The 15,360-nt window shown below is 37.6% G+C and overlaps 1 protein-coding gene across 1 annotated transcript in view; it reads right to left on the bottom strand.

Annotated features, from left to right (window-relative positions):
* The window catches only part of ANO3 (anoctamin 3), a 211,199-nt gene extending 202,034 nt beyond the window's left edge, over window positions 1-9,165 (bottom strand). The window contains exon 1 of the mRNA XM_075712002.1: window positions 8,984-9,165. Within this exon, the coding sequence (XP_075568117.1) occupies window positions 8,984-9,137 (154 nt within the window). The 5' untranslated portion in view covers window positions 9,138-9,165. The remainder of the gene's footprint in view (window positions 1-8,983) is intronic.
* Between the last annotated feature and the right edge of the window lie 6,195 nt (window positions 9,166-15,360).

Genomic DNA, 15,360 nt, shown 5'->3' with positions numbered 1-15,360 from the left:
TGAATATTTTATAATCTTTTCTTGCAGAATTGAAAACTTCTGAATGGAAAGAGATGTGGGAGCCGCTTTGGAGAGTCAAAATCAAAATATTTGGAATATAAAAGGCAAAGATATACCAAGATGAGATGAGATGAGAAAAAGCTTGCACTATAGTCTGACTCAAATTATTTCAGTGACTTCGTGGAATCCTGGTATTTAGTCCTTTCTCGATGCCCAGGTAGGGAAAGCAGAAATCTGTTTTAACCTCTTATTCACAGTCCCAGTACCATGCACAGTATAACTGCCAGCAAACTTTGTATCCATAATGACTAACAATGAATTGACCTGTTATTCCTAATCCTGCAAGGAAAAGAATGGGAGAAACAAAGAAATTAAGGAAAAGAGCATTTAAACCAGAAGAAAACCTTGTTGATACATGTAAATGAGAGAGAATTTCCTTTCTAAATAGAAGTACAAGAAAACTCTTTACTTCCAAATATGCAAGAAAAGGGCACTGTAGAAATTAGCTTGTGCTTTAGGACTCAGGTAAGACTGACATAGTTCATCTTCAACATACATCATTCTGTTTCAAATGGAATTCACTAAACATTTTATTACCTTTCTTGTTAGTATCATTCTGAAATAATTAATATCAGTAGCTGACTACAATGTGAGTTTTCATAAAGCACACTGCATTACAAAGCAAAACAGAAGTACAGCACCGAAATAAGGAAGACTATGGCTTACTTAAAACATTTATGATATGTGATGTAACTTAGGATGCTGTTTTGAAGTGCTATCTATTTCGTTTTGATACGGCAAAGGACATATGTATTTTAGAAATAGTCACCTTAAATGTTCAATCAATGCATTAAAACAGAAACCTGAAGTTAATTCTCTTTACAAAATACATACAACCAGAGAAGCTTGGCATAATAGCACTGGCTCGAGAGATTGGTGTCTGTGGATCTAAGTGACTTCACCATGCCCCCCTGCAAAGGTGGGAGCACAAATATGATAAAGACCTAAATAATTACTAATACTTTTGCATATATGAATGCATAACTCCTAAAGATACCATCTCAATTTATTATTTTACCAGCAAAGCAGTACATTTTAGGATTGAGACTAATAGGCAGCCAAATTCTTTCTCACCATGTGCTTTTGGAAAAACACGCTTGTGTCTTCCAGCGCCACTCAAAACTCTTTCTATTTATAACATTCAGCTGCCTGCACAGATAACTCTCTGTATAATACTCTCTCTCCCATGATATCCCTTCTAAATGTTACTAAACTTGTGTTTTCAGGAAGTGTTGTTGGTTTTTTTAAATCAGATTAACTTAGGCCACATTACAATACTAATATAAATATCACAAAGGTCTGGAAAATCTGCTAGAGTTTTATATGTATTTATATTTATATTTATATATATATATATATATATGACAGTGTAACAGAAACCCAAATATGGGCTGTTTTATTAATACAAAAGAAAGAAGCTATAGTAAGCAATACCTTATAGACCATATACTCAATGACATAATTTGTTTCCTCATTGCATGCTGTCTAGGCACAGCCATCAGATCTTATAGTAAAGGCTGTGTTCAAACATGGAACACAAATGTATTCTGCATCACCAAAGGAGCATCCTTCTTTACTTACCGTCAAAGTTATCGATACATGGCCATCAGTCCACTCTACTTATAACACTCATGATATTTAAACTTGTTTTTTTAAAACATGTTGTTATAATAGCATATAGAGACATATCCCCAGACCTAAATTTTTAAGAAACCTTAAATACCTTAGTGACCTCTGCATCCACAGTGAGTCATCTTGCATCCTATATTATACTGGAGACTGGCTTGTCGATTTATGTTCATTATTCAAGGAGAACAGGCAAGCATACAGACTCACTTTTAACAACTAAAATACAATTTCATTGCTGTATTCAGGCTTTGCAGGTGTAAGATATAATGTGCCATAAGATACACCCTGGTCCATTTTTTGACCTTTATTACCAAGTCTGCACTGATCTGTTTTGTAAGTATTGACTTCACCTTTCAAATCAGGGAATGTTTTAGTGATATCTGGGAGGGCAGCATATTCTTTGTGTAGACATACTTCATCTATTGCTACTGAGGGAATTTGGGAAATAAAATCCACAATTATAAATCATTAGAGCATCTTCATTCAGAATTAGTTGACCTACACCAGTCTCAAATTGAAAGTAAATAGCTCATTAGAGGAAGGGAGAGCACAGAAGAGAAACTATGCCTCTGGGAAAAATTAAATTTCTATATCCAGCTTAGTTTCCATTTATTGCAGCCATGTGAGGATAGAAGTCATGACCCCCGGGGGCAGAGGTAAATGCCTCAGTACATTAGGCCTCTCCGCAATCTCTGAATTATTCATTAGCTACAGGCTTATTTTGTGTATTATTAATGAAATTTTGGGACAGAGGTGTGCTGGTTTTGGCTGGGATAGAGTTAATTTTCTTTATAGTAGCTAGTATGGCACTATGTTTTAGATTTGTACTGAAAAAAGTGTTGATAATACAGGGATGTTTTCATTATTGCTGAGCAGTGCTTACACAGAGTCAAGGCCTTTTCTGCTTCTCACCCCACCCCACCAGCGAGTAGGCTGGGGGGGGCACAAGAAGTTGGGAGGGGACATGGCTGGGACAGCTGACCCCAGCTGACCAAAGGGATATCCCACACCATATGACATCATGCTCAGCATATAAAGTTGGGGAAGAAGAATGAAGGAGGGCACATTCAGAGTGATGGCATTTGTCTTCCCAAGTAACTGTTATACACGATGGAGCCCTGCTTTCCTGGAGATGGCTGAACACCTGCCTGCCCATGGGATGTAGTGAAGGAATTTCTTGTTTTGCTTTACCTATTCAACTGTCTTTATCTCAACCCACGAGTTTTCTGACTTCTACTCTTCTGATTCTCTTCCCCATCCCACCAGGGGGGAGTGAGTGAGTGGCTGTGTGGTGTTAGTTTCTGGCTGAGGTTAAACCATGACAAAAGGGTAGTGCCAAAAAGAGAAAGATCTTCCAGTTGTAGCTCCTAGTACATCATTGGACTGAAGAGCAAAAAGACTGACTCTTGCTAATACTAAAGTCTCAGTTTGACTGAAGACATACTACGTAAGTTTGACTCCCAGCCTCCACGCACGTATGAACAAACACGCTGTCTCCCCCCTTTCCCTCCACTATGTAAGATGCCCACATAATTTTCAAAACTGGCAGCATTTTACTTATGGTGATTTAGACATAACAAAGTCTGCCTCCAAGGTAAAGTTAGAATTAAAAATAATGTTATATGTCAGAAATAATGACATACAAACTGTTGCATTAAGTTTAGGAGACTGCTAATAACTTGTATTTCTGCTCTACTGCTGAATTAATTTTGTTTATTGGTGGCTTTCAACTAAATGTTGGCTTGACGTGGCATAACAAGTAGAAGGATTATTTCTGAATATTGATCTTCCTGACAGGAGTCTCTCAATTGCTCCTTGAAATGACAGAAAAAAGATGCATTTCTTCACCTTTTGTTTTATGAGAGAAAATGGAAAAGCAGAAAAATAGCACTTAATCTTTGTGCAAAGATTACTTTGTTAGGTTTGTTCACTTCAAATAAACACATAGTTTCAAAAATTACTTTAGTGTAGGTGTTTCAAGTTCTGATTCTGCGTTGCACTGCAGCTTCCTACAGAGCTCACTTGAACACAGGGACTTCAGTTGGATTGTAACCATTAGACATAATTTCCTGTTTATGGTGTCTGCTCCCTTTTTGTTTTGATTATACAATCATAGTGTGAGTAATTAAGGCAAATTGGTGATGTGGTAAAATGCACAAAGCCACAACTTATTTATTCAGCTCCCTGGACATTGTGATGCAACCATGATTGAAGCACTTCTCAAAATTAAAAAAAAAAGAGAAAGAGAAAATTTCATTCAGCAATTAAACTACCTTCTAAAGTTTTTAAATAAGAAACACTGGTTTAGTAGACTTTCAGTAAGCAGAAGTATTTTGATGTTTCAGGAATGACAGACATACATTCAGTTAAGGGATATTCATATAAGGCTTCGCAATCAAAAAAAAATTCAAGTAAAAGCTGTAGATTAGTTTGGATTTTCTCCCCAGTAAAATTCCTGTTAAATATTTCCATTTCAATAAAGGAAATGCTCTTTTTTGAAGACAGCACTCCACCACTTTGCATTCTAGTTTCATCTGATATCACACAGTACATAATTTTATTCCTCTGCTATGCAGCACTTCCATAAAGCTGTGATACGTGCATTGTGAAAAGTTTTTCAGAGGGGGTGATGCAGCAAGATATCTAGACAGGTTGCTGAGAGGGATAAGAGCAAGCACTCGGAGCTCACTCTGGTGCTGCCTACTCATAACCATCTTGGAAAGGAAAAGAGGGGCAGATAGCTGTAGGGAAATTTGCTAAATTATTGTCCTTTTCATCATATTTGTTGTGGTGGCAAATGAAGACAAGCTTTGCTCATCCTTTCATCTTAATCGCCACATGTTCTGATGTTTAGAAAGGGACTTCATTTTATGTTGGTGAAACTCAAACCATCCCCTCTGCTCTTCTACCCCTCAAGCTCTGCTAAAATAGAAAAATACGGTTGTTACCTCTCTATATATACACCTGCTACATTGATGGTCTTGAACACAAAATACTGAACACTTGAAAGTATTTACTCAGTTATATCATCTTTACCCCATTTTCCTTTCCCTGAGCACCCTGCTGGCCTGTGTTCTTTGTGCCACATGGATCAAAGCATTCTGCAGGAATGTGTCCTTAATTTTTCACCCTTTAGTTGCTATGAGTTTAATACTTCATTTTGTTCCTTTTATACCCTCATAAGCATATGGGTGATTTCTAATACATAAATAGACCAGCATTAAAAATAACTTCTGAAACATAGCAACTATTCTCTGGAAAACAACTTTCACATCCCTTCCCCTAAAATCTCATCAGTAAAGGAGCCACAAAAAAGGCAGAAAAAAAAAAAAAAAAAGTTTCTCTAGCCTTGTACCATTCTACCAAAAGTCACAGAGTCAAAACTGTGCAATTTAGTGCATGTCTCACTTCAGGAGAGTTTGAGTGCTGCACTCTGACCCCACCACTACTAGTTGTGCTACTAAGACCACTAAGACCTTACTTATGGCTCACGCTTTTTTTTTTTGGTATAGATACTTTAAGAGGTTTCTTTATTCTTGATCAAGAGTTATTTGGACAAAACCATCCCTAGGAACACATTAGAGAATTTATGTGGAGGAATGTTTCTGAGTATGATTTGTCTTAAAGTTGTAAACCAAAGATTAGGAGATAAAGGCCATTATTGTAGGTTGAATGTTTTCAGTCATTTCCAGGCTAATAAGAGATGAAGCAGAACAGCATCTCTCAGGGATAATAAGGTTTAAATCTGCACAAATGTTTACAGCTGGAATATTCAGATTAGTTTTGCTTCCTGTGAGAAGTCTGAACTGCAAATGCAACAGGCCCTGGAGGAAATTCTACCCTGGCAAATGCAACAGAGATCTGGTTCTATATTCCTATATCATGAATAGCCTTCTGTTGCCCATTGGTGAAGACAAATTGCTGTAGCTTTGACACTGGCATTCATGTTCTCATATTGTATTAAAAATTCTTCTTTGCAGGGTAAGTAGCATGTAAATCAAAATAAGCTTTATTTTCTTAAAGATAGCTTGGCATCTCTAAAAACCCATCAACCTCACATCATCCACTGTGTCTACAAGAATCACTGCTCCATTCAAACTTTCACCCAGAGTCCAGGTAACCTAAGTGTTGTGGAAACCAACATTGGTCATCGACCTGTTCATGCAGCATTCATCAACCGACCTTGTTCACGCATTTCAGGATTTCATCTTTTGAAACAATGTCTCAATATTACACTGCAAGTGATATACTCCCAAAGAATTCAGTAATGCTCTGCATTGAAAAAGTCTGTATTCTATACACAGAATGTTAATTTAATAATACTGTTGTTCTTATTCTAGTATTATTACTCTCTGCAATATTTTCTGACATACCTGCAGATCCCAAATAAATATGCCTCAGGATTGGGACTTGCACCAGAATTGAAAATGGAATGACATACAGAAAGTTAAGCTTATTTATAACAACATTCTTTCTCATTTAACAAAAGAGGTGTAGGAAAGTAATTTAACATTTACATCCTATTATAATGGGTTTGGTTAAAGCAGGAACAAAATAAAAATATGGTTAATATTTTTCTGTCCCAGCAATGTTTCCATTTTCCATCCCAAGGACATCAGGCTATTTCAGGATGCCACTTTACTTTGTCAGAGTATTCACTTTTCTGTATTTACACTGTTAGGTGTTACATTTAAAATTAACACGTCAGTACTACAAGAAGAAAAGTTTGTCTTAAGTGATAATCTCTCTATATTGAATACTTTGCTTTATATACAAATATCATAGTACAAGCACAGCATAATAAATTTTAAACAATAAACCTCTCATAACACAACTCAGTGTGTGGCCAGCAGACTGAACAGAAGAAAAAGGACATGTTCTTCTCTTGCTGTTTTTTTGTAGGTTCACACCGAGTACTTATATTTGCATTGCCTATGTACCTTAAGCTACCATTTGTTGGTGATTTGAGAGATTTTAGAGGAGAGTTCTTTAAATTGTCTTTAAAAACATTGGAAATCTAAACAAGCATTGAGCCTAGAGGTAAGATTCCCAAGGCTGCAACTGTAGAGGGTGGAGTCCTGTGAGGCAGAGGAGCCAACACTAGCAAACCTCAGTACAGCACCCTGATGTAGGATGTTGATTCGATTGAAGATTTTCATGCTCTTATTGCTATGTCAAAAAACTAAATTCTAAGAGCAAAGTTTCAGTTACTTCCCATAGCTCAAAGTTTTCATTTTACCTATGAAACATCATTGTTGGGAAATAGCCTACCCATGAAGAAATAAAGTCCATCATTTTAGTGTAAGCAAAAGCTGTTTATTTTTATCAACAGCCATGGCTGAGCAAGTAGAAGTTCCTTTTAGGAAATGACATGTAGAAGCCAAGTAGGACTTGTTTACACTGGTCCATTCAGACTTCAGCCAACCCAAGGCAACACTGGAAACTACAAAGGGCTTGCTTACTTTAAACCCCGGTAAAATAAATATACCAAGGAAAATTTCAGAAGGCAAAAGATGAGATTGCATTTGCTTTAGGTCATAATTAATAAAACCCCAAAATACTAAGACAATGTATCAGCATTTATTTGATTCTTCCCATGATGCAAAACACACAAAACAAGAAAAATCTTCAATCTCTGACAACACATTTGTCAAAGATGCGTACTAGCACTGTTCCTGCTTTAGGAATAGTAAACAGTGTTTGCAACAAATATTTGCAAGATGTAATTGTTTTAAAAAGAAAACAACTATTTTTCCAAATGGAAGAATCCCAACAAGGAGGTTTGATTTTTTTAATATCTCTTTCCCACAGAACTCTGCATGGTATAGTTCCACAAACAATATGCTGCTCATGCTGAAAGTTCATTTTCTCTTGATCTACTGGACAGGCTAGAACAGTTTACTTTGATGCTTAGGGAACATAGCAAAGTATATCAGCTAGCAAAGGCATAAACTCTTTAGAGCCACTTCTTTAGGGTAGGAGAGGTAAGTATGAAGTTATGTTATAGGATCCCAGGAGAACAGACAGACACCTGATTCCTGACCTTGCAAAAACCTGCTAACATACAAGACAAACTTTCAAAAGTGAATCTACTGAGAAAACTCTGTTTGACAAAAGTTAGTGAAGGCTTTATGGGAAGTAAAGTTAGAAAATTTCGATTAGGGAAAGCACAGGCTATCCGGTTTTCTTGCAAAAGAATAGATAGCATGACATTCCAAACATTTGACCGTTATAATGTGTAAGAACCAAATTTATAAGTAAAACAATGTTCAGAAAGTTTGTTACAGAGTTAAAAAATATCAAAGTTTTATTTACATGTTCACCTACTTTAGCCAAGTGAAAGTTGCAGTCTTCCACTGCAGGTTGGTTGTCCTGTCACAGGCTAAAGTGTCACTTACATTCAGATAATCTCCATTTCTCTTGTTTATGCTTTGTTCCGAGGGTCACGAGCAAATGAAAACATGATCAAAATCAAGTTATCCCTTTGGGGTTGTGCAAGTCAAAATACAAATGTAGTCCACAAGAAATCAGAGTCGTCATTCTTAAAAGGTATTGCGCCTAGATGAATGACCATCCAATACTTTAGATGGCTTTAAGGGCGTAACTGAGATTCCATTGATTAACTGCAGATGCTTCCCCTTGGTTATAGTAGACAATCCAAGGCAGCTACATTCTGTACTTTTCATGACTATGAATTTTCAGAAAAATTGAAATGTCATGATGCTTATTTAACTGACATTTTTGGGGTCCTATTCTAGATATATGTAACACCTGTCACAAAATAAAAACAAATGAGCCACACTGGTCATGAAAGAAACCCAACCTTACAGCACGCGCAATTCCTTCTTTACAAGCCCTGATGTGATAAAAAAAAGCAGAGGAAAGCAGAAGAGGAGCCACAGCACTAGAGAGCACAGCTTATATACACACACCTTGCAAAGTCTAATACCAGAGCAGCTGTCAAGGCTGCTCTTAACTTACACAAAATCTATGTCATCTGCTACAGAAAGCTCATCTTCCAGGTAATGCAAAGGTAGCGATCTCCTTGGCTCTTCTTCCAGCAGTACCCCATGTGCTAGAGTGTTCGGGAGACACTGAATTTTTTTTTAAATAGACATATGTTCTACCCTTTACCTAAAGTAACTCATATTTTCATAGAAATTCATATATTGCATGCATGTGACAGCAACGAATTCAGTGTTTTCCTTATTGGGTCTTACAGTTTACTTGCAATATGTTACATGTGTAAATAGACACAGATCTGAGGAAATAGCTTATATAAAGGCATGCTTACCAGCTGGAGCAGAATGCGAGCAGTGAAGTTGAAACCCATGATAATCGGCACATGATTCACTGAATTTGCCTTCCTTAAAATCTGACTTGGAATCCTTTTTGCTCTCAATTGCATCTGAAGAAAGCTTATCCAGTTCAATTATCACAGCTGACATTGTAAGATAGTCTCAGTATAACTCAAAATAAAACCAGAGCTGAACAAAAGAAGAAGCCACTTTAAGTTCAGACTTAACTTGCAGTCTGGGGAAAAATAACTTCCTATCTCAAAAAAAAAAAACAACCAAAAAACCAAACAAAACAAAAATACCAAACTTCCCCGAACTGTAATAGTGCAAAATGGTTTTAAGTCAATGACTGAGAAACTCTACTTCCATGAAGCTGTTCTTCCAGCTCTGCAGCATTTGCTAGATATTGCAGCTCTTCTCTAAGGTAGGAAAGTACTACTTTAAAAAGTTCTTCTGTTCTTGTAGTGACAATAACTTTATGGCATTTCTGCGTAGCTGCTACAAAAATAGCAAGGGTAAGTGGAGACATCTGTATGTCTGCTAAGTTGTGGGCTTACGAACTTTGTTTTAAGGGTCCAATTCACATTTCGTTACCCACTGGTCCAGCTGGGAGGGGCTAAGCAATACCAATGGAAACAAGTGCATCCCGCGGGCCAGCCCAGCAGCGAGCCTGGCAGCTGCACAGTGGAAGTTGCTTGTGCCACCGTTCTGTTTCCTCAGCAAACACTCAGGTCTTTGTCTGGGATGTGCGCAGCAAGATAAACGACCACAGGCTACATCGTTCCTTGAAAACAAGTAAGAAATGGTTCTCGGTTCTTTCGTTTATTATTTTAGAGCCTTGATTCTAAAGAGTTGCTTTCTAGGGAAAACAAGTTTTGTACTGTTAAGGAAAGTGGTTTAATCCTTTAAGCTTTTTTTTTTTTTTTTTTTTTTAATTTTCCTTTCCTTAGGTGCAGAACTCAAGACAAGAAAACGATCCGTTTCTTTCCAGCCCCTGTCCCAGCGGCCGGCCGGGGAGCACGCTAAGCAGTGCCAAGAGAGTCACCCACTGGTGACGGTGGGAAACGACAGAGCCACGGAGCGCCCCGAGAGCGCGGGCAGCGCGGGGGGTGCTCGGGGGAGGCACCCCGCGTTGGGAGGCCTGGAAGCGCGCTGCCAGCGCGGAATTTCCCTTAAGAACAGCAGAGCTGCTAAAGCATGAATTGTCATTTCTGAAAACGTATCGCATGAGTTTTTAGCGGGAAAATTGCTGAGCCTTAGCTAGGGAAAAGGTGATATGGCGATTTGTCAGCTATTAGCTCCCTATCACGTTCTTAGCTTCTCTTTGCTCTGTGGGAAAGAGGAGTAAATATTGCAAGAAAAATCTATGCAGCCACACAGCTTTTACTAAGCAGTCACCTGCAACAACAGGACAAATCCAAAAACTCTAAACTCAGCTTGACAGAAGTGAATTCTCAGGGCTAACGTGAGTCAGGTTTAAACCAAGCTGCTGATGCTATTCTCAATAACGTCAATGCAAGCAGGGAGCAGGTGGAGCTCCCGTGTGCTTGCACAAGAAACATTTCCTCAACCAGGGCCCAGCTGTTAAAAAAAAAACAAAAAAACAACAAACCAAAAACCAGTGGGACACTTCCCTAAATAAAGGGAATTTGTAAGATGTAATTTTTAGATGGGCTACGATCACAGCAAGGAACACAAGTGAGGTAATGAGACTAATACTAATAAGTAGAGCAACATAGAAATGGGATTGAAAAATCAATCACAGGGGAAGCTTTTCAAGGAGAAATAATATGTGGCAGTTGTCTGTTTTTCATTTCACTTCAATTAATGCACATCAGGGGTAGGAAAAAGACAGCTTGGTCTAAGTGTCACAGCACTTAACAAAACTTTAGAAATGGTTATATAACAGGGAAAACAAACAAATATTATATCATTTGGAAGGCAAATTCAGCACAGCTCACACCAAGAAAGGGAAAGGAAATACCAGCAAAACAGACTTGCATTGCATCCTCTTTTTAATAGCCCTCTATTTGAGTTCCTCTTAAATATGTAAAGTCTAGTTATGCTGTTGCTGTTGGCTGAAGTAACCTAATTTTGTCATCTGAAAGAAACTTCCCCCAAATGAAAATGCCAGCTGCTAAGTTTGCCGGAAATTTTACAGGAGGTAACAGTCCTATTGATATATCCCAAACAAAATCCATAGCTTAAATTGCAATTGCCTATCTATAAATATGCAAAAGATGTATTTTACATGGAGTTGTTACTTAAATAAGTCCAGTGTATTAAAACTTCTAAAGAAAGCAGAAACTTAGTCCTCTAACAAGGCATCGCAAACACCAGAGGGAGAATCATTCTTCCCATGTTCAGTGTCCCAGGAACTTCACACTATCCTTGGCTGGGTTCTTGTAACTTTTCCTGGATATGTGAGCAACTTCACCTCCTGTACAAATCCTTTAATGAAGGTTTTAAGTTTCTCCAAAGACATTAATCTCAATGTGATTTAATATAAAAATGAAGTATCTCATTACTATAGCTGCTGTTAAGTTTCCCATGTAAGTCTGAAGGTGTAAATCAGTCAAGGACATATTAAGTCTTTAGCAGTCTGTGACTATTTCTTCGTTTATACAAGGGGTTTTTTTCCTCCTTGATTTTATGCATTTATGTATATGACAAAAGAGGGGGTACTGTTCCTTGGCAATGTAGACAATCCCCAAACTGTTCTATTTCCTATACACATTATATAGTGTATGCAAAAACTCTGAAATGCGAACCAACTCTGCTGAAGGGTAAGGGTCATCCTTTAGGATGGAGAAGATGACAATGTATTGTAAAGAATTATATCGGGTTTTATTTATTTTTAATTTCCAACTCTGCGTAAAGCAATTTCCTAGTGGTGGCGTGTAATAATCCATACTTTTTGTTAGTAGTCAGTGGAAGACCTGAAAGTCCTATAGACCCTTCCCCTCATGCTAAAGCAAACCAGAGGTGCAGGGCCTAACTCCACATCTGCTTTGATCTTGCAGAGCTAAGCCAGCCTAGGAGCAGCTGAAGCCCTGTTCCATTTGGAAGCCCTGTTCCATTTGGAAGCCCTGTTCCATTTGGAAGCCCTGCCTTTTCTTTGTGCGTCCTTATTCCTTTTCTCAAACAGATGTCAAAACTGGGAATCTGAGCTATTTTGTGGTTTTAATACCTTTTTATTGGTCAAGTGGTTTGGAGTTCTTCTATTTCTTCCTCCCTGCTCTATGAAAGACTCTCACTTTTTACAAGATATCTGAACAACATTTCTGTAAGTATCACAGGAACATAAGCCATTTTCAGAACTTCATTTAGGTGCCTAGAGACACACATGTAGGCGCCTAACCAAACCAAAAGCACCAGAATCTGCTCTTCCTCCAAACTCTATCTAAACTTTTTGACAACTATTATCAAGCTGATCTGTAAACAATTATTACTTTTAATAAATATGGTCATTAGACACTTATGTACATTTTTTTTAATGATTTTCAGTTATCTCATACTTCTAAATATCTGCCATATTTGAAAATATGGCTGTGTCCCCGAAGTGTCAATATTTGCATATTGTGAAATGTACCTGAAAGTAGCATTTATACCACAGACAGTTTTTACCAGAGATAAGAAATTTAAAGATTCTAAAGCATTCAGCTTTCATGATGCCAAACTAAGTTAAATTTAATTCAGACAGTCCAGTTATAAATACTTTTTCCTCAAAAACAAAAAGAAAGTGCTTGATAGCAAACTGAGTTTTCCAACTTGTATGAAAAAGTAGAATCTCGTTTTCAGGTTTTTTGGGAGGTTTTGTGGATTGTTTTGTTTAATACAAGAGAAAAGAATGCTTATACTGTGAGAAGTGTTAATATCATTTCAATTCAAATCATATCAACACATCAGAGTTTAGGAATTCATGTAACGGAAGACCCAAGCTTAATAACCTCCTCTGCTTGGACTGAGTTGTGTCCATTCCCAGCAATTACTCTAAAATATTACAGTCTTGTTGGGGAATGGGTGTGGTAATCAACCTCTCTTGTCGTAAATATTTGAAATACAGATAAACAAATGTTGAAAACAATAGAGAAGCAAGAGATAACACCTTCCCAGAACAGGGCTGAAACTAACACAGAATTCGATTTATTCTCTTCTGCTGTGATCCAGTTAATATTTGCTTAAGTTTCAAAGTGGGAATGTTCCAACAGTTAAGAATATAGGAAACAGCCTACAGATTTTGCTGCATGGCATCTGCTCAGAAGTGCAGTATCTTCATTTGAATACACATTCACCACCAGGGAGGAAGTAAATGTAAGTGTAGGATCTCTCACCTCTCATATAACTGTTAATCATAACCGACTATATTTTTCAGCACACAAACTGTGCTGAAACAGCAATTTGCAAGGCCTTAGCAATGAGGACAAACTTGATTAAGGTCAACAGACAAAAGAGCAGAGGCTTCAGCACACTCAAATGTAAGAATTGGATCCGGCTCCATGTTTTCAGGAAGGAAGAAACACAGTGTGCAAGATAAACATTAAGACATGCATTTATTGATAAGTTGCATGAATTTCTGTCTCATTCCTAGACACGGTTGTTGACACAACCTGGAACTGTGAGAAGTAGAGAAGAAAAAGATTTCTGAACTCCTACAAAAAAATCTAAACAGATGAGGTATAAAAAAGGTCAAGACCTTGTTCCTAGTTCAGGTATCTGTCATCCTCATGAACAGTTTCAGTCACACAGACAACGACCCACCACCCCAAGGGTCAGACTGAATTTCTGGATGCTTCACTCTGCACAAGAGAAAAAGAGCTAACACAAAATGTCTTTGCCTAGTGGTCTCCTTCCCAGAGCTCTTGCTAAGAACTTCAAGAGAGGCAGAAAGCTGAATGAGAATAGGTAAGGGAGACACAGAAATAGTTGGCCTACATACTTACTGAAGAAGCTGTGTAACCACCCAGGGTCAACCTAACTGGACTTCATGAAGTGACAGGACAAGGAATTGGATTTAAAAAAAATGGATTTAAACTAAAGAAGAATAGATTTAGACTAGACATAAGAAAGAAATTTTTTACAATGAGGGTGGTCAAGCACGGGAACAGATTGCCCAGAGAGGTAGTGGAGGCCCCATCCCTAGACACGTTCAAGGCCAGGTTGGACGGGGCTCTGAGCAACCTGATCCGGTTAAAGCTGTCCCTGCTCACTGCAGGGGGGTTGGGCTAGATGACCTCTAAAGGTCCCTTCCAACCCAAAGCATGCTATGATTCTAAGTCTGTTAGCTTTGTGTGAATAGGTTCCCCACACAACAGACAAGATTTATGCAAGAGTTTTTCCAGGGTTGTTTTTTCATAGCATTTAGCACAAAGCCAGCTATTACTGGTGGGCTATCTAAATCGGGATTTTCCTGAACACCCAACTACCCAGTACGGTTCCAAAAGTAATTAGAGTGTTCATCGTTTCTTACTCAGTAAAACAGTGACAGTTTAAGAAAAGCATAGGTCAAAGGGTATTTCCTTCTTTCACATAGAGAAATCAACTTTACTCTCCAAGTCTAATTAGCATATATCAATTTAGAAAGGCTGTCTAAATAACATGGTTACCATGTAAAAATGTAGGATTTCCTTGCTCCACAGCAAAACACTGGGTGTCTAGAACAAAACCTAAGGCACATCTGAATATCTGTGATTTCAAAAACATTGGTATTATTCTGCAAGCAAGAAGTAAAAAAACATACCGAAGACAGCTTTAGTGCATACAGAAGGAATTTGATTTACACAAGAAAGGAACAATTCCTGTCCTACCTAATAGAAAAAGACAGACCATAAGACATTATGCTGTGATAAACGAAGATAGTTTTTAAATAGCAAAAAAATGTTTAGAAAACTTTTTGACGGTGTCTTTTATATTAATTGAAGGGTTACCCATTTAGATTTCAACAGAAGCAGTTATTCATATTATACAAAGAGGTAGGGAAAAAAATGCAAAAGAAGAAAATCTATCTTCTGTAAGCAACCCTGGAACACCTCAGACTGTCTGCTAAATCAATGCAGGCACAACTGGAATGTGATTATTTTACTATATAATCTCTATCATTTTTGAGCTGGTAGAAAAGTGAGGCAATTTTGGCCACATTCTGCTGATGAATTAACACACTTGAGTATGTTTTGCAAATAGCTTTCCCAGCAATATTGAATAATCAATCTTGAAAACATAGTTTTATACCTTTCATTTTCTTATTTAGTGTTGTTGGGAAGAAATAACAATTTTTAATTTTGAATTAACTGTCCCATAACAATGTAAAATTCCCTTTAGAATTTACTGCAAATTGTTCCCTTTTTTAACCTTACTTGCAGGATTCAATAAAGTC

This window comes from Pelecanus crispus, chromosome 6 (assembly GCF_030463565.1).
Source record: "Pelecanus crispus isolate bPelCri1 chromosome 6, bPelCri1.pri, whole genome shotgun sequence".
Taxonomy (NCBI): Eukaryota; Metazoa; Chordata; class Aves; order Pelecaniformes; family Pelecanidae; genus Pelecanus; species Pelecanus crispus.
Note: the sequence above shows the minus strand (reverse complement) of the source record. Positions and strands in the feature narration are given on the sequence as shown.